Genomic DNA, 23,024 nt, shown 5'->3' on the forward strand with positions numbered 1-23,024 from the left:
TACCTCCCTCCTCCAGCTCCGGGCGCGGCGGCCCCGCCTCAGGCGACGCCGGCCACGCCCCGGGTCCGCCCCGCCCCGCCCCCGGCCCGGCGTAGGGCCAGCGCGGGAGCGGGTCCGCCCACCGCCCCGCCCACCACCGATCCGGTCCCGCCCCACCCGCCGGGCGGCCCGCACGGAACCGCAGCTCCCGACCCTAACCCAGGCTCGCCCCCTTGCTTCGCCCGCGCCCGGTTGGCCTGGACAGGGAGAGGTTCTCTCAATCTCCAGGTCGGGCGTCGGAGCGGCTCCAGGCCGAGCTCGGAGTCCCCAGCGCCTGGCCGCCGCCAGGTTCCAGCCGCGCTCCCGCGGCCGCGGCGGGGCGGGGCGGGGCGGGGGCGGGGCCCAGCGACCGCGGGCGGGACAGTGTCACGTGGGTAAACACGCCGCACGTGGAGCCGAGCCTGAGCGCGGAGGGCGGTGCGGAGGCTGACGGAGAGAGGCTGGCCTGCTGCTTCGCGCGGCCTGCGCCCTCCCTGGAGGCCAGAGGAGAAAGCGCTGGGAGGCCGCGGCCGGATAGCGGCCGCGAGCGCGCTCCCCGCTGAGGCTCAGATCCCCCATTCTGTTGCCGGCAAACGGTGGCGCTGAGGTCAGGCTTAGCGGTGCCCTGCCCTGAGGGACGTAATAAACCTGTGATAGCCCGGTACGGTGGGGACAGTCCCATCTCACAGATGGGAAAACCTGAGCAATTAAGAAACTTTTCCAAAGCCACGTGGCCAGAAAGTGGTGCACCCCAGGCCCGAACTCGGGCCGCCTGGCTCCTTCGTGCATGGGTCGGGGTCAAGCTCCTGAAGTTCTCTGCCACCCCTTAGGGTTGGGGCTGGCTGGGACCCTTGGGGACGGGCCTTAGATTCCCCGTTTGTGTGGCAGGGTAGAAGTGGTGCCCGCCTCCACGGGAGACTCGAAGGCGGCGCTCGCCAAATCGTCGCGACAGCGTCCGCCCGGGCGTGGCTGGTATGGAGCTGACGGGGCTTCTGGCCCCGCGTAGCCGCACAAGGAAAGGTCTCTCTTTGGGACCCACCTGTCTCCTCCGGGAGCTGGGAGTTCTCGGCGCCTCCTGCATGAGGCAGCGCCCAGGGCACTCTTGGGCTCCTCCTCCGAGCCGCCTACTACCCTGGCCTCTCTCCTTCCTCTCTGGTCTCTCCTCCTCTTCCTCCTCTCCTTCCTCCTCCCCTCTTCCTCTTCTCCTTCCTCCTCCTCCTCCTCCTCCTCCTCCTCCTCCTGCGCCGCGCGACCAGGGGGCGCCACAACAGTACTGGGCCGCGGCCTGGGGTCGGGACTGGCAGAGGCCTGGGAGGGGTGGACAGAGCGTTCAGGATTCCTGTCCTGGCCCAAGAGCGAATCTGCTCGGCTCCATGGGCGGTAACCAGCACTCTGGAAAGAGCAAGCGCATGCATCCCTGGCTCCCTCGGGTCCGCAGTCCCGGAAAGGATACTTGGCCCTGACCCTGGGTTGGGTGTTGGGGTTCAAATAAACTGGTTAATGAGATTAAACAGGTCCGGGTTTCTCATACAGTGTAGACGCTTGAAACCGCCCCTTACCCCCTTCCGTGTGACCTTGGGCAAGAGGCTGAACCACCAGTCTCAGTTTCCTCTTTTTTAAAATGGGGTTGTGAGACAATTAAGTGACTAAATAAATAATGCCTTGGTAACAGTGCTGTGCATGCTGTTGGTACGCACCCATGCTCTGGATAGGAACTGTGCTTTCCTGCTGTCTGAATCCAAGCCCAAACCCTAACCCCAGTTCTTGCCTTAAGATCTATTTTACGAAGGTTCCACGCAGGCACCTTTGAATAGTGACTTGCTGTGATGCATTCACTGAGACAGGTCAAGACAGTGGCACGGGCCCACAGAAGCTGAACCCTTCTAGTTTCCTCCTTCCTGCTCACTTACCTACTGGCCAGCCTCAGCATGTCTCCCTCTGATAATGCTGCTTCCTTTGCCCCACCCCCATTGAAGGACCAGCAACCATATGTGTTTGGCCACACCTGTTCTGAGTGGCCCTGAACTGCAGTGTGATTTTGGATGGGACACCCTTATTCTCCTAAAGAGAGAAAGTCTAACCACAGTGATTTGGGTCTCAAACAGAGGCTTTGTGCAGGACAGGCCCAGGCCTGGGGCTTTGGCTAGTGAGTACCCTGCTGATCTTTCCTCCTGGCCAGACTGGGGGATCACAGGTGCTAGTTTAAGGGAGGGGAAATTGAAACACAAGGAGACCTAGGAGAAACCAGAAGGGAAAATTGGGGGACTTGGGGGTTAGGCAGACCTCAGTGGTGTGTAGTTCCACCCCTGAGGCCAGGTGTTGGGGCAGGCTTCTTCACAGGGGATGTCCAGAACCTTCTCTGCATCCTGGGCTTGGCACAGACAGTGGCCACACACCCGCAGCAAGAAGAATCCTGTTGTTGGAAGCAGGATTTTTGCAGCAGCTTCAGAGCTGTCAACCATTGTTTTGGAGGGTTTCTGTTGTTTGTTATTGTATTTGCTACTTTCTCAGAACAGCATCCCTTGGCTTTTTCTATGGAGCCAGGTGGATCAGGTGGGGCTGACTCCAGCCCTGCGCCAGGGCCAGGCACACAGCCTGTGCTTGGCCAGGCAGAGCACTGTGTCCCCCTGACCACATCCTGATTAGAGAAGGAATGGTCACATGCCCCACACTGGACCAATGAGAGTCATCCTCAGGACTTTGACTAGAGCTTCTGAGAAGGACGTGCTTGCTGGTAGGAATATTAGCCTAGAGATACTGGCAGGTACCACACGGAGGATGAGGTAAACATAGGACAAAGCAGAGCTGAGCAAGAAAGAAGACAGATTCCTGAGGACCATACAAAACCCAGATCCAGCCATGCTCACAGGTTAGGTATGCCCCTGGGCTATCCAGACAGAAGTCTCCATGAATTTTCCTGTTTGACTTGTGTTTCACTTGCAGTTGAACATCTTGAAGTCATCTGACCATCTGGTTGAGCAAAGACCATAGCCACCATTTCTGGATGAGAAGGCGGAGACTTGGGGGTCTGGGACACATGGCTCATCAGAGGTGGATCTGACCTATGGTTATCGCGAGAGAGTCTCTGCCAGGGGGTTCCTGTATCCTCTGGTCTCTCTCCTGGTCTCCTGTTCTGGCCTTCCTCACCAGTGACTCTGGAGCCTCCCAGCCCAGAGATGCCCTTGACTGTATGTTCTCTGGGTCTGTCTTGTCTGTAATTGTACCTCAGGGCCTGCCATAGAAGCTCTTGGCGAATGCTGGTGGAAAGAATGAATGAGTCTTTAAACCCCCTGTGGCTGATTGGGGTTTGGAGGGGTTCAGAAAACCAGGAACTCGCAGAGCTTCCCCTCTTCCACCCTGCCCCCGAACTTGGCATGCACGACAGCCTCTTGCCCCTCACCTTACCTGAAATTTTGCTCCAACCCCTCTGCCCTTCCCTGGACCATCTCATTCATGAATGGTGGTATTGGCCCGTCTTGGGTAGCTGAGTGAGGGATGAGCTTCCACTCTAACTCCCGTACCCTGCCCCCGTTGCTCCATTCCAAAGGCTCAGGCACCCCGGAACTCCTTTCAGAAACACACCCTGAAGGGCCATGGCTGCTGCCCACCAGCACGCCAGAAGTGGTGAGTGAGAAGATACAGGAGGAGAGGGCTTGCTGCCGGGCCACGGGCTGTGCACCTCCTGAAATGTGCAGCGGCACATCTGCCCGGAGAAAAAGGGAGGTGGAATTGCAAGCTTCGTTATTTTTACTTTTTGGTGTTGAGGGGCCATCTGTGCAGGTTTGAGCTCATCTGGAGGAACCAGGATTTGTAGATGAAATTCAAATGCAGGATTGCTTTGCAGGCTGTCACGCTGAGACGTTTGCCCAGAGCTGGGGCGGCAGCACTGATATTTTTGTAGCGGTGGAGAGTCCAGAAGCTGCTCGAGGTGAGTGAGCACGTGCAGCACCGGTCGGTCTTCTCAGCACTGGTGTCACCAAGGGTGCCAGGAGGCACCTGGACCACCAGCTGGGCAAACTGGCTCCCACTGCCCTCCAGGAGGACATCTGGAGGGTAGAAGGTCAGGGGGGCGGAGGTGGGCAATGCCAGAGTGGGGCGAGGAGGATCTCTGACCCCCTCGCTTGTCGCTCGTTTCTCCCAAACGACCTCCACGGACATGCAGCCGCACATCCATCCTTAGGGTATGCCCATGGCCCCCAGTGCCAGCTGCAGGACGCCATGATTCCCCCTGCATGGAAATTCCAGAACTGCCTTGTCCAAGGTGCAGGAGGAGTTGGCCACCCCCCACCCCGCCTCTAGTTTCCCACAAACCAAGGCTGTCTGGGAGTGAGGAGGTGTCACTGTGAAGTGGGGACAGGAGGGTCATCCGATCCCCATTCTAAAAGCCCTTTCTGGGGTATTCCAGGTAAGCATCCTGGCATGGGGCTCTCATTTTAACTATCGGCTGCTCACAGCCTGTGCACCACCCCACGCATCCTGTGCTAGTGAAGCTAGTCTCCAAACAACAACACAGGCATCAGGTGTGCACATTTGCCTGGTTAATTTGTAATAGGAAACATTGTTTCTGGCCCAGATGCTTTCCTTGGGCCTGTCCTGGGCCAGATGTGTGCAGCAGCCCGTGATGCGATGGTCCTGGGGAGACAGAGAGCAGGACACAGAGGTTTAGCACATCTCCGTTCGGAAACTCTTTGATGCCATTCCTGACCACTCCTCCCAGGCTCCAGGGTGGGAGGGCGATGACAGACACGGGCAAATGCTTGGTGGCTCTTTCCGTCACCACTGTGCTCCAACACACACACCCTTTCCTAACTTATGCCAGATAATGAAATCTAATGCCAATAGACAGGGATTATAGGAAGAAAGCAATCCATAACCTACTTTTTTTTCTTTCTCCAAAACGAATGCTTGGGGTGAGGAATGTGATTTGAGGTGCACCAAGAGGGGTCCTTGGGCTCTGAAATACTGCTTCAAACACACACTCGCACACACACCCTGCCCGTCCCTCCCCCCAGAGGACTCCTCACCCCTGTCAGAGTACCTGTACAGGGAATTATGGCAAAGCAGAATGGGGGTGGGGGCAGGGCCTGGGGACACAGCAAGTGGCCACTGCCAGGCAAGACTGCGGCTGGCATTGCCAGGGTACAAAAGTGATGGGGAGAGGGGCCCAGAGTAGGCTCTTCCAGGGCCTTGCTGGGCTCCAGGCTCACGCTGGGGCTGACTAGCTTGGGCAGACAGACCTTTTTTTTTTTTTTTTTTTTTAACACAGAAACAAAAGGATGAAATCATTAGCATCAATTGGGCACATTCAGTGTAGATTACTGACATGCCATTGTTATGAGGATAAAAGAAATATAATTAATAAAACCCGCCCAGCCCGCCTTTTGTGCTTCCATGAATTCTTTATTGGCATCTGCATCTATCTCATCCACAGACGAGCCCTCTCTCTTCATTGCCCTGGACATCACTAAAATGAACCGTGCAGAAAATCACTCCCAGGATCTGGAAACTCATCTTTTTCTGCTGCAATTTGTCTTTTGATGCCTCCGTTTTCTCCCTCCCAGGGCAGAATTAGCAGTGCAGCACAAGGTTCCATTCAAGGAAGAACAAAGCCTGGCCCAAGGTCCCTCCCACCGAGGACCATGTCGAGGGCCACCCTGCAGGGCCAGTTCCCTTTCAGGCACCAGCCTTTGTGGGGCGGGGGGCTTTTTCTGAAAGTAGCCCTGGAATCACACCTGCCCCACCTCTGGCCTTGGCATGCGGTACATAGGCTGAGTGTCAAAGGTCACCCTGAGGTCACCAGGCAGCCTAGAGGACCAGGGGGAGGTAGGGCAGGCTTTCAGCCCACCTGCTTGCCAATCTGACTTCTGCCCTGTGCACTGTCGCCCTTGCCCCATACCCAGCCTTGCTGCCTTAAAGAAAAACCTCCTTTGCATGACAGGAAGCAGGGAAGTTCCCTGAAGTGTACTGCAAACCTAAAAACACCGCAAACCCGTCTTTCATCACCACCTGGATGACTGTTTGAAGAGAAACAGAAAACAGCTCTTAACCCCTGAGAGGCTGGGCTCGCACTGAGAGAACATGCTGTGGCCTCCCGCTCGCTGGGCAGATGAGGAAACCCAAGCCCGAAGTAGGTAAGCTGAAAGCCCCATGGCCCTTGGGAGGACTCTACTGAAAATCCAGGAATCAAACACAGTGCCCGTGGGAGGCAGGCAGGTAAAGAACATGTCCTTGGACACCAAGATACTTTGTCCTGGTGTTAGACATATTCAAATATCTGACGCTTCCAGGGAGAGGGATGCTCTGTCACTTTTCTTGAACCTTTCTATTTTCTTCACCCATACTGTTTTCTCACTTTTGCTGGAGGTAGGGGTGCAAGCTATTTGTCTTCTGCAGAAGATTGGCAGTGTGTAGGTAAGGATCAGCAGCAGGGAGCCCCAAGCCAGTGGCAGGGGTGGTGGGAACTCTGGTGCCCTGCCGGGTGCTGGGCAGCCGCAGCTCTGTGTGAGCTCTCCCAAGTTGTAGGTCAGCTCAAATGCTTCAAAACCTCCTTGCAGCCCAAACACAACAGAACCCCACTTGGCAGTGCAAGACCCACAGCCCCAGACTCCTGCACAGAGCTGGAGGGGGCTGGGGTGGGTGGAGGACACAGAACTTCAGGGGGAGTGCTTCAGACCAAGGCATCATCTCACATGGACTGAGTGCTCCTTCCTTGCCTACAACAAGGTATAATTTGGTTAGGTGCTTAGCAAGAGGGGCATAGAGAACTTTCTGGACAACTGGAGGAATGGATTTGTCTGTCTAGCTGTCTTTCCGATGATGCATTGGAGCCTGAGCTTTTGTGTGTCGTCCCACCCTTGCGACCCCTCCAGGAATTAGAATTCATTGGTGTGGGGCTCCTTTGCCCAGAAAAAACACTAGAACAGTAACACCAGTCTCATTCATTTCTGTTAAGGTCTTGCTTTTCGATCTTAATGTTGGTCTTTTGCATATGGAAGATAGCAGGTATTCTCCTGGACATGGAAAAGTAAAAAATCTAATGAAAGTGACTGCACATGTAAGAATCCATCCATCTCCCCATTCATTCAGGGAGAACATATATTTAATAAGCACCTATCATGTGCCAGGCCCTGCAATCAGGTGCTAAGCAATGAAATCAATAGGCAAGCAATCACTGAAAAATAAAAAGATGGGGGTGAGTTTGTATGGGCATGTGCCTTTTAAACTACTTAAGAGATACAATCAGACGAAGTAGCCCTGTACAAAAACCAGCAAACGTTTTGTCTATTCATATGTTACTGAATGCATAGAAAAAATTCTGGAGCAAGGTATACTCTTTTAACATGAAAACTATTAAGAATGGCATCTCTGGGCGGGGGGGGGGGGGTTCACTTTCGAGGTTGTACATGTTTGTGGTACTCTAATTTATTATAACAAACATGTTCCACTTCCATAATCAGAGAAAAACCAAGAAAGTTAAATAATCGCAATTTGAGGGGCGCTTGGGTGGCTCAGTCAGCTAAACGTCTGACTTCAGCTCAGGTCATGATCTCACAGTCTGTGAGTTTGAGCCCCGCGTCGGGCTCTGTGCTGACAGCTCAGAGCCTGGAGCCTGCTTCAGATTCTGTGTCTCCCTCTCTCTCTGCCACTCCCCTGCTCATGTTCTGTCTCTCTCTGTCTCAAAAATAAATAAAAACATTTAAAAAAAATAGCAATTTGAATGGGAAGAAAAGATGGCGGTACCAAGTGCTGGAGCAGATGTGGGAAGGCAGGAACTCTCACACTCCCTGGCTGGGAGGATAAATTGGCATAATTTGGGGAATTAGCTGACGGCATCTAGTCAAGTTGCAGGAGCACATGGCCTTTGACACGGCGATTCCAGGTCTGGTAATGTGCCCGGAGGAATCCACACCCATGGCACACATGTGCACAAGATGTTCATTGCAGCATTGTCTGTGACGGTGAAGGAATTGGTGACCTATGTGTGGACCGGCCCGGGAGGGAATATATACACTGTGAGATATTCACACAAGAAAACTCTATCACAGTTCAAAATAAATGAATCCAACCCTACGTGCGTCCGCATGGTTATAACTTGAAAATAATGTTGAAAGAAAATAGGAAGTGGTGTTATTATATGTAAGGTCTGATTCCACTTGTGTGAATCTTTAAGACACTCAGGGCAGTGTTTCTGTAAGGCTATTGCTTATGGAGCCAAATATAAATGATAAAAGTCTAAAAATATGTGTGGGAATCATCCACACTGACCTCAGAGTGATTGTTTCCTCTGAGAAGGAAAGAGAGACAGAAAGCTGACGGGGCTGGGGAGGGAGACAAGGGTGCCCTTCAATGGAGTCTTCACTGGTATAGTCCTTAAAAAAAAAAAGATGTGAAGCAGATTTGGCAAATCTGGTAAGTCATTGTAGTATTTTCTGAGCTTAAACATTTTTGCCTGTCTGATGCATGTGAGCTGTTTTGTTTTACCTTCCCCTGATGACTTGTGAACTGAGTGGTTTTCCTATGTGTATTGTGTATCCTAGTTCCCATCTTTCCTGAGTGTATGAACAATGGAAAGTGAAGTAAGCAGTTCCCCTAGAAGATGCACGTTGTGATGATGCACAGGTGGAGGCACCCTTCAGGCGGGTGGCTCTGCAGGTGGGGAGCAGGGTGAGCCTGGCAGACTGGAGATGCAAAGTGGGAGCCAGGGAGGCACAGGGGGAGGCGCCAAATGAGTGGTGAGCTTGCCCAGGGCTGGAATGCTGAGGGCAGTGGACCTGAGTCTCCTCCACCTTGTGCCTGGAAGGAATGATACCTGGTGTGTAGCTGGGGGCCTGGGAGAGAGAAATCAGAGAAGTGAGAATTTCCTAAGGGAACAGGTGGGGGGGGGCAGGGTTCACTAAGTGTGGCAAAGATGCCCTGAAGGGTGCCATTAGGTTTGCCTTGTGGGGGTCTTGGGTGGCCTTGGTGAGGGCGGTGTGCGGTGCGTGGGGACAGAAGCCCAAAGATCGGGAGACAGAAGGTATATGTGACACCAGAGCCCAGCAAAGAAATGACATCAGTGTGGGCCAGACAAGAGTGGTCTCCTGCAGGAGGTGAGGATCTAGCTGACTGGATGGGTTGACAGGCAGAGGTGCAGAGGCAGAAGTCACTGTGGCCTGAAAAGGGATGTTGGGAAGTCCTTCATGCAGGGCCGTTCAGAAATTCCTGATGCATGTACTACAGTCATTTTCCCAGGGCACGTGGAGGTAGAACTCTGGGCTTGTTTCTTCAACTCCTGCCTCCTGACGTTGCTCTGAGCACATCACCATCCTCTTCACAAACACCAGCTCCCTGCTGTCCATACATATAGGGACATCAGGCCTGTGTCCAGCTTGACACGTAAAAGCTCATTGTGATGTGGCCTCTGTCACCTCCTCTGCCTCATCTTCCACTTCCTCCACTGACTCGTGACGGCTCTTCACTGGTGGCGGGGGAGGACAAAACAACCCCCTGTCGAACAGAAGTACTGCCCCTGCAACAGACCCGTTCTGTGCCCCCAGACTCCGGGATTCTAGCTGTTTCCTGGTCTCCCCGGCTCACCTGAGCTGTACGCCTGCACCCCATTGCTTTGGTCTCCAGCACTGGGCATGCCCAGCATGCAGCAGGAACTTGCAAGTGAGGGCGCCTCATATCATCCTAGGGAAGCCCCCATCAGAATAGAACTCACTGCACAGTCACAGGTGCTACAGTTTTTGGAATTGGCATTGATCAGGAGAAGCGATTTAAAAGACAGCTGGGGGGGGGGTGGCAGAGGGAGTATTTATTTAACGCAGGACACTATTGCCCTCCTGTCTGAGGCTCCTGGGGAATAGTACCTGGTAAGCCTGTGAAACTGAGCACATTAGAGTCTTCTGGAGTTAAATTTGGAATTGGGATGAGTTAGGAAAAATCTATGCTCATTGAATACAAAATGCAATTGTCTGTCAGTGCAGGGACTGAAGTATCTGCAGCAAATTATATTTAAGACTCTATTGTCACAGGCAGATTAGCTAATGCTTGATTTTAAGTATAGGTTTCTAATGCTATTACTCCTGGTTAGCTCTGCCTGGCAGGTAACCTTGTGGAACAAATGACTGCATTGCTTGAATAACATATTTGATCAAACAGGACAATTCTTTCAAAAATTGAGTTCTCTGTGGCAATTTGAGACCTGTAATCAGCAAATTAGATGATTACAGCAGGGATAAAAATAGTCTTCTAACAATGTCCAAGGTATAAATGTGATTTGAATTTCAAAATGTTGAACATGTGGTAGGAAAATGCACGGTTGGGTAAATATGACTAGACATTATCAGATTTGATTTCTCTTTCCAACTCTGCTCTGAGCTACAGCCTAATTTTGCCCGAATAAACTCCAATCTCGTTTGTGTCTGAGTTAGAGGCTAGAAGTGGATCTCGCACTGTGCTCCAAACCTTAAAGGGCTCAAAAGCTTTACTTATCTGCCTTTAGGAACTTAAAGTCCATGTATCCCCTTGGTATGAAACCCATGAAACAATGAGCTGTCCAAGTTCCACCCAGGGAAGATGGCATTGGAAAGCCTTCAACACGCACTACCCAAAGACCAGTGTTTTCTTTCTTCGGCACGGAGGTGGGGGGGTGGGGGGCAGACGCCAGAGCAGCTCTGGTGAGGTCTAGCCAGCGAACTGCGAGCTGGGGCAGGATGTGAGGATGTGGTTTGCTCTACCACAATCCAATCAGCCCTCATGGTTGGTCAATAAGTTACTCTTAGTTTCTCCTGTAACACAAGGAAGTTAGACTAAGGGGCCACGTCACCTCCTTCTCCGGGTCCTTCCTGCTCACCGTCTCTGCCTCAGAGTGTCTGTCTACCCAGGGTGACCAGAGCTGCCATTTCCACCCCTGATGTCTGTCGGGCATTAGCGGGCCTCACCTGGTTTTAGCCGAATTGCGGAACAAGACTGACTTGGCAGTTGGGTATGCAGAGCCAACCAGTGAAGTGTGTACTAACTACTAGCAAAAGGAGCTCCTTAAATCAGGGAAACTTGAGTTTCCTTACTAGTGGCTCTTAGGGCTCCTGGCAGGGCCACAGAAAATATTGATTACTATGAATTCCACTTATCCATCCAGGACTCATCCTTCATGAGCCCAGGTGATTCCCATGGCAACACTGTCATTTAACAAAAACAAAAACAAAACACTGATGTCCAGAAATGCAACACTCTTAAGTTTACATGTAAGGCATTCTCATCTCAGCGGATCCGGTAATGCTCCGCGATACAAGGGCCAAACAGCCTACGTAGTGTTTACTTCAAACGTGCTTTCAAACCAGTTACCTCACGTGTCAAGCCCTCACACTTACCTGAAGCTTTGAGAAATAGAAATGTTTTTCAGTGCCACAATTTTGCGTAGAAAATGCCAAGTATAAATTAGCCACTTTCAGGAATTTTCCAACAAGTTACTTCCAAATGATCGCCATTTAAAATTCACTGCTTTTTAAGGTGGGAACATCTCTGCCTAAGATGAAGAAATAACTAGCTAGGAGTACCATTTGACTAAATACCATTACATGTAGATTTATAATGCATTTATTAGGAAAACTGTATTAAAGCTTAGAAAACTAGAACATCACAAGGTGAAAAGAGTAGGGTCTCTCTCCACTTCGTCTACAATATGGTACAGTTTTAAAATGGCTGTTTTTCTACTTCAGGCACGACTTTGCAAAATGAGATAAAATACGGAGTCAAAATAAGTGGGATTTATTTGCTCATTCACCCTCCCTTTTATGAACCCATACACCAAAGCACTGCAAGGAAGTGGAACACAAAACCTGACATGACCACCACTATGAGAATGTTCAACAAAATGCAATGTGAACTGTACACATTAGGCCTTAAAGTGGACAGTGGCCTCCTCCATTAGCAAGGCCCATGGTGACTGTATCGATGGTCACAGAACAGACCGTACACTGACATCTGGCCTTGAGCTACATACAATGTTACTTTACATTTTCTTCAAACTATAGTTTTAGGCTATATCATGTTAACAAGTTCTCCAAACAAAAGTTCTCTAGGTTAAGATTTGAGTAAGGACGAAGAGCATTAAGTAACACTAATTACAGATTCTTTATGTCCTTTGGCCTGTCCTAGGGCAGAAATTATACCTAGGAATCCTCTCGGATGCAGACACGACTCCCCCACTACTGCCACAGCCCTCCAGTGAGCCGCCCCTGAGCAGGGCACTGTGGGAGAAATACCAAATGGAAGCCTCATTCCCACTTCAGGGGACCCGTGGGAGGCCTTTGAGGCTGCACCTAGAGCTCATGTCAAAAGTTTTCTTTTAAATATATTTGCTTGAAAGGTGTGAGCTTCAAGAAGTACGAAGTTAAAAAAGAGAACCTGGGATAGCCACATTCAAAGGTGACTTCTAACTTAAATGATCAGACATAGCTCATAAAACCAGCTGTCTCAAAGACAGTGTTATCTTTATTAAAAAACGGATAGACATAGCAGCACTTACAAAATAACAGTTCATAAAAGGCATTGTATATTGTCAACTGATAGTGTGAAAAGGGCAGGCCCCCAGCACAGCTGGTTGTGGGCTCCACATCACAATGCTCACAACCACCTGTTCCACTCAATACGACACAACCCAGAACACCCAAGGGGAGACCAACAGCAACGTGGCACTCCTCGACTTCAAGCCTTTGTTATCTGTGTGAATAGTCAATCAAGTCAAGTATCACCCTCCTTAGCAGCATCTGGAGCACTCATTGGTGTTCTGGAGGTGGCTGGTGTACTTGACCCACTTATTTAAAAAAACCTAAGCGTTCAATAAAAAACACTTCTCCCTGTCCAATGCCATCCACAGAAACACTTCGGTTGCGGAAGAGACGTGCGCTTCCATTTAAATGTCTGTAAAAGCTAATGCGGGCCTCTGCCGCGGTGCACAGAAGAGAACTTGGAGCAGGCACTTCTGCACAACTGTCTTTGGTGGAGAATGCTGGTGTGGTCACGCTGTCCCCTGCCCACTGCTCTGCTTCTTGCTGCTCTGTGGGGGAGTGAGGACCCCGGTGGGGAGAGGAGAAATCCTGTTTTGTTCAGACAATATGGCTTTCTTTGCTTGGGCTTTGTCCTGTTAAGAACAAAAGTGAGAAATGTTAAAATGGAAGAGTGTATCCTTTGGGCTTCGCGTTCTGTGTGCTCTTTTCTAAGGAAATGAGGGGAAAAAAATAGCAAAGAACAATCTAAAAGTCTCTGGTCTACATGCTATTCAGACACAGCATCTACTGACCACAATTTTCTTTTTTAAGGAACCAAAAGAATTGGACTCTTTCTGGGATATCTGGAGCCTGCCTGAAGAAAAGTGAAGAGGTTATTTAAGCAGTTTTAAGGAATTTATCTGGGAAACGAGGAAGGCTACTGACCAGCAAATCCAAGCTGTTTATATGGGTCTGGATGTTGTGTGCATCTTCAGCAGGAACTCCCCTGAAGTGCTTAAGTTTTGAACTTCCTGTCTCCCTTATGACCATTGCAAATGGAACCATCCACTTGACACACTTCTCTATATCACACCACTGATACCCTGCAACGAAAATAAATTTTAGGCTCAATTGGTTTGGAAGTTTAGTACACCTTGTGAATGGACCGGAAAGCCAACGTACCTGAAACCTTTTGCATCAATTCAGAGGAAGAGAAATGATACAAGGCAGAAGCAGCAAGTACACCATAGGGAAATTCTAAGCAGCCAACATCCAGGACACAAAGATCTAAAAGCTATGGAGAAGAAAAAGAACACTGAGGCAGATGGCCAACATACATCCCTTCTAGAGTTAATCTAATGACGGGGTAGGCAGCCCCACAGAGGTAACAGAGCCACTTACCTCTGCAATCTGTATGAAGATTTGCTGGGGATACTGTGGCAGGAGCACTTCATATAAATCATTTAGATATGCAACCTGCATATATACATTCAGCCAGGACACAATGGTCAGGGGACTTAAATGCCACTTAAGGGCCTAAGGGAAAACAGACAAAAGAGACCAATGGTTGAGAAAAGAAAAAGGTATTTCTGCTCCCCTTGGGCCTCTAAAGGAGTTCAAAATGAAGCCATGTTCCACGCCACAATGTGTCCAGCTGGAGAACACCTAGGCAGATGCACTCACACGAATGTGGAAAAGCTATTATGTATGCATTTTTTAAAAAGGACTGAAAAATTAACTTGTAACATACCTTCATAATGATTAATTCCATGCTAAGAATTTCCTCTCCTGAACAAGCCCCATCTGTAACATACGCAAACTGGTGCAGCTTTGGAGGATAGATTTCCTAAAAGGAAATATAAGGGAGAAACAACTAGCAAAAATCTCTAATAGTTTTAACTTATAATGTACATCCAAATATTGTTTTTAGTATTCTACCAGGAAAAGAGAGAGGGAGCACCATGGAATACATATAGGGGCTACTCTGCTGGTCAAAATGTGTTCACTGTGAAAGAAACAACTCCCCCCGCCCCAATAAAGAAATGCATAAACACAACTTCTATTCAGTGTGGAGAGTTTTGAAATTTTCACCTTTTTAATACCTTTAGCAACATGTTTGCAAGTTAGGCCCATCCACCCTTCTAAGCATTCCAAAATTTTTAATCCTCTTGGGTCAAAGTTCAATTTTTTGGCTTAAAGTAACTACATTAACTTAAACATTTTATAGACTCACTACTTCTCTCACTTCTTGGTTAATTTCTAGCCCTTTCTGCATGTATCTTTACTTTAGATGACCTCAAATTAGAAAAACGTAGACAAAAAGTTGGCGTCTTCCAGTAATCTCAGAGGATCTCAAGAAACGGCATATGCCACATAACATTTGAAAATGATTTACCTCAAGTTTGGCAGCAATAAATAAAGATGAAATCCCAATAAGCTGTAAAAGTGTTTTTACGATATTTTGTTGTGTTGCCATATACCGATCAAAGAAATCCTGTGCCAAGTAAAATGTCTCTCTGTGAAGTTTATAGACTTCACACACCTGAAAAAACAGTAAGTTTTAGAACAGTTACTTGAGGAAAAAAGAAAGACAAAAAAAAAAAAAAAAAAAAAAACCCACAAAACCCAAAAACCAAAAAACAACAAAAACATAAACATTTGTCATGAGTTTTGGTGAAGGACAATATAACCAAATCAGGAGAGACAGAACTTTGCTTTTCTGAAAGGATTGTTACCTTGCTTGTCCCCAAGCACGCACACAATGAAAAACTAGAACTCACATACAAGGATTAAGTGTTCTATGATCTACATTAATAATAATAATAGTAAGAGCAAATGTTCACAGGCAGGGGAAGGAAGGTATGTTCATCGCCTGGTACAGCAGCATTTTCATGGAAAAAGTGTGCATAATTATCTCAAACTGTAATATCAGGACCATGCCTGCCCGGCCCACCTCATAGGATTGCTGAGCAACAGGGGAAAATGGTGTGCATGAGGGAGCTGAAGAAGACCAAGGAAATATTAGACCGCAACTCATCACCACCATCAAATGTCTGTTTATACATATAAAACTGCTATTCCTAAACAGGCCTTCCCACGTGTAAGTGTAATTCATGGGGTTAAGGCACCAGAGAAACAACAGAACATTAATAGAAAATTCCATCAATCACCAAACAGTATTTCTAAAGTCCAGGCTAGGGCATATTTAAAGTCAGTTTTCATAAAGTAACACAATTACAATCCGATCAGAAGTGAAACTAGAGCTTCTGTCCTCTCAGGAACAAACTCTCAAACCTGTGTCACCCGGCTCACAACTGGGCACACAGCATAAGCGCCGCCTTTCCCACACGTGTGCTGACTTCCTGGCAGGGCTAGAGGCTGAGAAACAGCATCACTGCACACAAGCCTCAAGTATTGTCTCAGCAAGGACAAAACGGTTACCATTCTTTTCTATCTTTTCAATGGTATTACATGACTTTTTTGACGGACTTTCAGAGAAAAACCTTCCTTAAAGTACTTGGCATCAACTGCATAATACAAATAGAACTTCCCAGTCACAACATCTAATGAGTTGAAGCGTGGGAGAATGCAGCACACTACACATCTAATGCTTCAAGGAATTATAAATTGACCCAGAAAGGGCCCAGAAAGTCTATGTGCCATAGTGGGCCTGTGGATGGCACCTGCAAGGCCTCTAGTTTCAAGCAGGCCTGCCAAAGAACTCAGTAGAGAAAATGTTAATATTTTCAGAGACCAATAAAGAAAAGCGAATTAATAATGGTAAAAACAGCTATCTTTTCTTGCCTATTATGTAAGCTGCGCTTCATACACACTATTTCTAATCCATATAGACTCTGCAAGGAAAATACTGGTAGCAAATATTACAGATGAGAAAACCAAGATTCTAAGTTAAGTGACTTGCCTGATGAAGACACATAGATGGTGTCAGCAGGGGATTTGATTCTAGGATGAGCATAACAGGGGTACGAATACCCCTGGACACACACTTTCCAGAGTACAGAGCAGTTTGTTTTTAGGGAATATTTAGGCATGCAACTTCCTTATGTCCTTTTCCACAAAATCGATCTGCCTGAGATGTCCTTCAACATCACAGAAGATGTTGAACATCCCATTTCTCATCACCCAAGGCTCACAGAGGTGTCCAGGAAGCATCCTGAGGCACTACTGAATCACCCACACTTCCTCTCAGAAAGAGGTACACTGCCCATACAATATCGCTTTTTATGTTTAATTACCCATCAAAATATGTAATACTTGTTCTTTTTCTTAATTCATTTTTTTACTATTTATTTTTGAGAGAGCAAGAGAGAGAAAGACAGACTGTGGGGGAGGGGCTGAGAAAGAGGGAGACAGAGGATCTGAAGAGGGCTCTGCGCTGACAGCAGAGAGCTTGATGTGGGACTCAAACCCATGAACCGTGAGAGCATGACCTGAGCCCAAGTTGGGTGCTTAACTGACTGAGCCACCCAGGCACCCCAGTACTTGTTCTTTTGATCAACTGTTGCAGAGAAGTACAATAGTGTGGCCAATAAAAGAATTAACCGATATATTTTGTTAAGAGGATATTCTGTGGGGAAAGGGAAATGGATTCTAAAGAGTTAAAAAGGAACAATGTAAGCTCTCTGTTAAAGATAAGCCTGTTCATATATTTTTAAAACTTATGATAGTGGCTATCAAATAGCTGTTATCTGCATTCCACTGGATATATTTAAAAGTAATTTAATTAACAAAGACCAAATATCAATATTTACAGTTAAGTGGAAAGTAGAACTTCTGGAATTATTTGAGCTTTGAAGAAAAAAATTCAATGCCAACTTAAAAGCAGATATCTAAGAGGTAAAGAGACTTCAGAAATTCTAAGGTAGAATGCAAGCAAAACGTTAAACTGCTGTAGTATATATACCACAGCCTCAGAGACACAGAATGTGTCGATGGGATGAAACGCACAGAGATCATAACAACACAGAAGATTCCAGAAGTGGTCAATGCTTCCAGTCAGCAGGAAGACTCAAGCTCACCTCCATTAACCAATCCAGAAGAATTGCTCGCATTTTAGGCTGCAGGAGAGGGTGCCGCTGCATAAAGTGCTTATCCCTTAAGTAGGTCTTCTCCTTGTTTAACATGATTTTCCAAACCTCGTCTCTATTTGCCCAGCTACAAAACACACAACCAAGTGAAAAACAACAGGTAGGTGTCAATATGCATCCATTCTAACTCGGTGAGCTTGAGCACAAGGAGGAAGAGACCTGGAAAGCACGTGGTGGTCAACTTACTTCAGTATAGGCAGTGGTGAGGCTCTGGAGGGCATGAAACTCTGAGGCCCACAGGTGGAACTAGGGTACGTTGGCTCATCCTCTTCTTTGTCAGGTGTAGGAATCAAGGAGCAGGGGTTTTCACACACTGAACTGCCATCCCAAGGCTATAGAAGAAAAACGTATTTTTAAATGTTTGACACGAGCCAGCTATTTTTGCATTCATTGATTTGTAGAACAGCTAGCAAAACAGAAAATGCCTTAACACTGCAGAGCAATCTCCAGACCTAAATATATATTCTGGCTTAAATTAAGATGAATATGGAACAGCGAAGGAAAAGCCACAGTGATGACCCCAGGCTTTCGTTTCATTCGTCATTGACTTAGGAGTCTATACAGTAGTTATCTAAGAAAACTCCAAAGTCAGTAGCATTTGGATCCTCCACACTGTCACACTCGTAAGAAGTACCTGAGCAGTAAGACGGATGCAAGGGGGGTTAAGCTAAAACACCAACACCTCTTACAATACAATATGAACCAAACCGAACCACAAATTCATTTGCAGACCAGTAAGACACTGTGCATAATTTCTGAAGTATCTCGTGGGATTATCTGGTCACAACTCAAAAATTTGCTTAACAAGTACAACTAATTTACAAAAATTTCTTAAAAGTGAAAGAATTTCCAATAAAAGTATTTCGTTACATAAGCACTGCATATTCACCAGTTACGCTTGTGAAGATCAAAAATGTAAACTGATTACCATCTATATTTAAAGTCTCCCCATCTGAAAACAAAAACCCATCGAATGTGCATCTTTCGGTATTACATAATGGGGACGTTTTGTTTTCCTTAACTCAAAACAAAACAGAGTATCTGCCTAGTTAAAACCAAATCCAGGAATGGTCACAGGATATACTAAGAAGTCTGTGGAGACAGAAGCCAGATACCCCTGAAGACCTTTGAATCCTGCCCCCAAAGTCTTGCAAAGAATAAGATTCAAATAACTGACAAGTGAATAAACCATCATTAAAAACCCAAACAATTTGCTTTTCTTGTAAAGGTTCCAGATCCTTAATATTATTCAATTTTCAATATTTGGAATATACTAAGGTCATTTTGCCATTTAGAAAATTTTCTCTTTAAAGCTACTCTGTTTATCATCCTACTCTGAAAAGAAACCTATGATTGACTTTTTTGAATTATAAAGAGTGATTGTGTTGACAATATGGCAGGTAACAATCCCACCAGCACGGAAGCCTTGGCATTTTTTTTTTAACACAGACAGCTCATGAAGGTTGACTAAAGAAAAGCGACAATGGATGACTAGAAATAAGCATGGGGGGACTTGGGCTCCAGGTGCTGCCTGGAAAGTATGGTAGACGGAGGCTATCACAGCACACCAGCCACTTTCAGAGGAAGCCAGAGCACTTTCCGTGTACTAAGAGAGCAAAGCAGGATAAAGCTCTTCTCCACCCAGGGTGCAAAGAATTGGGCATGCAAATTAGCCATGACAACCCCTGCCAACAGCTGTTCCAGAAGGGCAGCCTCCTCTTCCAGCTCTAGTATCACGTGCTGGTAGCATTTCCTTGACTCAAAAAGGGTCACATTACAAGTGCCTCAAGTTGCTCTTCATTCAAGAATAAATTCTAGTTTTGAAGGCAGAAGCTGGGTGCCACCCTCTACAGCCAGATGGCCGAAATAGCGGAGAGCAGGCTTTGGGGGATAAAATGGTGGCAGTTTCTAACCTGCAGGTTCATAGACAGATTGTGAACCACAGCAGATAAATGGTTCTGAAAGTTGGCCCTTAACTTGAGCCTATACCGGGTTTCAAAGGAGGCGAGATCGGTCCGACTTTAGGAAGGAATGGGATAAGAGCAAGAGACCAATTTTCACTACTTGTAATCACTTCAGACTCCTTATGCCACTTTTAAATAAGAATAGAACTACTTATGTAAAATTAGGTTCTGCGAAGTCATTCACGGAAAGTCCAGCATTTCACTCACACAAAAGGTCAGGTCTTATGCAAAAAATTAAACAAAATGGATGTGTTAAATGGATTTTAGATAAAAGGGTATTCTTTTTGTTAAGAAAGGTCTAAGGTAAGAATCAAAGGTTCTCTGAGGTCTTGATGAAGCAGTTATAAGGAAGTTAGCGTAATGGCTACAAGTGACTCAAGGCTACTGTACTGTGTTGAACTGTAACTCCCGAGAAAAATTGTGTGTCATTAATAGGCAAAAAGGTTGTGTTACCCCAAAACTCTAGCTTCATGAATCTACACAGAGAAATAACAAAAGACAACAAATTCCTCTGTAAACAGATGGACAGTTTTCAAGCTATCTGCTCTACAAAATGTGCAGAAACCTGTTGTCACTAATCTCTGAACAACCATGAAAATTCCTTCTAGTTAGTGGGAAATGATACGGCTATTCATGTACCACAGTTATCAACTGTCCGCAGTTTAGGGATAGGACCACAGACAGCCCCACTTAGGCACCCTAGCACCTTGAGAACACAAACTATTCTAAAACTCTAAGAAGTCAATATGGATGCCTTTACTTCATTCTCAGTTGGAAATTTCAATTCAAACAGCTGGGAAAACAAGCAACCTTGAGTTTCACAAAGTGGAGATCCATTTTATCATAACCCACAAAAATCAAATTGCTTAAGGTTTTTTGTTTTTAAGGAGAGAAAAAGAAAAGGAAAGAACTGGGATGCGCTGTCTCATTTCCTTCCCTAAAGTGAATGAAGTATTTCTTCTTCTAATAGAGAAGGCAATCATCAACCCCTAGTTCAATATTCGGTGGACCGCCCCAGAAATGCTAATTCCTAAGGTCTTATGTGCAGTCACAATTGTTACTGCAAACCCACTGCTTTAAAGCCCTTCACTCTGCCAGAGCCAGCTATGGCTGTTGCTTACTACCCAGCAAAGTGATGTGCAGCCCAGTGCTAACCTAGTTGGAACCATTGCCCTCAGCTCAAATAATACTCCTGCTCAGCTTTTATCCGTGATAGGGTCAGAAGGCCCGATCCACTAGTTTGGAGATAGGTTGCTTCCCCTGCTAGAACCATTAACTATGGTCTCCAGCCATTTCTGGAGGTAGAGAGATAACACAAGCTTTTTCTGGTAGGAGCTTCTGATATTGTAATGATATCATGAGCACGCAGGAAATTTGGCGGTAACTCCATGAAGGAGAGGCAAGAGAAGTGGACTACTCAATTGAAAAAATGTGTTGAGACACATATGTCATTACACAGAATGTTCCACTAACATTCTGGCTGAGGCCAGGTGGAGCCCCAGACAGCAGTGATCATTGTAGGTAACTGCTAGATGGGCTGAGAACTTCCAGAAGGGGGGAAAAGTTAGAAACCTGACCTAAAGGGGGGGTGGGAGGGGGAATGGAGGTCCTTAAGCACCATGATGGAAAAACAGTAGCATGGATGGGGAGAATTCATGGTTGCTCATGAACACACACAAACACCCATCATCATACCCAAAGAGCTCTGTGTCAGGAGCCCTCCCCCCAGTTCACCAGCCCAGAGACAAGGCCCTAGAATGAACTCCGCCCCTGATTGCACAGGACTCTGGGTTACTTTCCTCCTCTGAGTCTGAGTTTCCTCAAGGGCAAAAGGAGAGGACTGAGTTATTTGATGTCCATTCTGGTTCTTCCAGACATCAGCGCATATTTGTAATCTCAAAGGTGCCGGTCAGGAACACAAGACCTCGCTGGAATCCCAAAGCTGGCAGAGGTCAGTGCCACTGACAGGCAGAGCTCAGCCATATGTACTGCGGCCAAAGGTAGAGAAAAACCCTTCAGCAGGAGGGTTTTGGAGACTGAGACTCAATTTAACCCACAAAGAGCAGGAGGCCCTCCACCTAGGCCCAATTAGCAACTGTACCTACCTGACTGCTGCACTGGCTTCTCACAGTCCTGTCAATTTTTGCAATTTCTTCATCTGGATCCTGCAAAAACTAACATAAAACAACCCCCACCCCACAAGGAAACACACCAAACAACCCAAAGACAAAAACAGAAAAGAGAAAAAGTTGGTTAGGTTATAGGCACCATTTCTGCCAAATGCACCCCATTAACCCCCTAACAATAAACATGTGGTGGATGGAGCCCAGTCTGGTACCCAGGTAAGATTGTGGGGGGGGGGGTTTCCTCCCCAACCTGTCTCCTTTGTACTCACAACAGCCACATTTGCCTTTCTTTTCCTGGAGCGAACAGAGACATCGGTGCCACTTTCCTCTTTCATGGTGTCCCGTTCCTTTGCATCCCTGCAAAGCCAGGGTGGCACAGAGGTCAGGGTGAATTCTCCCCAAATCTAGGTCCACCCCTCCCCCACCGCTGAACACCCTTCCCGTCCCCCCCAGCGACCGGGCCACTCACCTCTCCCTTCTCTCCCTCGGCATGGCTTGGGGCGTGGGATCAGATCTCAGGCCTTGGGGGCACAAACCGGGCAGTGGGGTGAGGAGGACCAGAGGTGGGGGGCCAGGGCCCGCCGGCCCGCCCCGGACACCCCTCCCCCTCCCGCGCGGGCGGCGGCGGCGGCGGGAGCCTCCCGGGCCGGTCAGGAAAATGGCCGATGGGCCCGGGGTGGCCTGTCACCCGCGGCGCCGCCACCAACCCGCGATGCCGGGTCCGAACCCGGGGTTGAGGGGGGGCCCGGACGACCCCCGGAAATCCCCTCCTGCCCATCGCCTTCCTTGGGGCTCAAGCTGCCTCAGTCTCCCCCTCAACACCTTCCCGTGGTCCGTCTCTGAGCCACCCTACAGGGGCACCCCACGCTGACGACTTGGGGACCTGGCGACCCGGCCTCGCCCCACCCCCACCCCGGCCCGGCCCGACCCGGGCGCTCTGGGAGTCCTCCACGCCGCACCGTCCCGCAGCCCCGCGGCCCCACGGCAGGGCCCTTACCCAAAGCCGTCTCCGCGGCAGGCAGGCGGCACGAGCTGAGGCCCGACGCAGGAGGCAGAGGCGAGCGGGAAGCCGGGAGGCGGGAGGCGGCGGCGGGCCGAGCGCGCGGCGGTGGCGGGATCCGCGCCTGCCCCCTACACCGCGCTGGCGGCCGAGCCGGCTGCTCCTGCGCCCGGCTAAGAGCGGGACATTTAAAAATCCCTGCGCGCGGAACCGGCCCCCGGCCCGCCCTCGCGCCCTCCCGCCACCCTCCGCCCCGCCCCGGCCGCTCAGAGCCCCTCAGCGGCCGCCCGAGGGCCCGGGCCCGCCCAGCAGCCGCCCTCAGGACCGCCCCGCCG

The 23,024-nt window shown here is 48.5% G+C and overlaps 1 protein-coding gene and 1 long non-coding RNA gene across 4 annotated transcripts; one reads left to right on the top strand and one right to left on the bottom strand.

The window, feature by feature from the left end:
• The first annotated feature begins 2,775 nt into the window (after positions 1-2,775).
• Positions 2,776-14,936, top strand: LOC124511277 (uncharacterized). Of its 2 annotated transcripts, XR_006961852.1 has the most exons (6): positions 2,776-2,887; positions 2,962-3,206; positions 3,566-3,642; positions 3,863-3,946; positions 5,957-6,149; positions 13,323-14,936. It is a non-coding gene; the product is annotated as an uncharacterized LOC124511277 (long non-coding RNA). The 2 variants fall into 2 exon arrangements; XR_006961851.1 differs by having other exon boundaries at positions 2,962-3,642.
• On the bottom strand, positions 12,464-22,890 carry CCNE1 (cyclin E1). Of its 2 annotated transcripts, none has more exons than XM_047078332.1 (12): positions 22,687-22,890; positions 22,159-22,210; positions 21,959-22,046; positions 21,669-21,728; positions 17,786-17,931; positions 17,531-17,666; positions 14,887-15,033; positions 14,242-14,337; positions 13,893-14,027; positions 13,674-13,785; positions 13,437-13,594; positions 12,464-13,144 (listed from the first exon to the last, which is right to left on the bottom strand). In XM_047078332.1, exons 2-12 carry the CDS (start codon positions 22,179-22,181, stop codon positions 13,022-13,024), a joined length of 1,224 nt encoding a protein of 407 aa, XP_046934288.1. In that variant the 5' UTR covers positions 22,182-22,210; positions 22,687-22,890; the 3' UTR covers positions 12,464-13,021. The 2 variants fall into 2 exon arrangements, with proteins under 2 accessions (XP_046934288.1, XP_046934287.1); XM_047078331.1 differs by having other exon boundaries at positions 21,669-21,737; positions 22,687-22,889.
• Positions 22,891-23,024: the final 134 nt, after the last annotated feature.

Source organism: Lynx rufus, unplaced genomic scaffold, assembly GCF_022079265.1.
Source record: "Lynx rufus isolate CCGP_SWC_20201006 ecotype Redwood Valley unplaced genomic scaffold, mLynRuf1.p SCAF_16, whole genome shotgun sequence".
NCBI classification, from domain to species: Eukaryota; Metazoa; Chordata; class Mammalia; order Carnivora; family Felidae; genus Lynx; species Lynx rufus.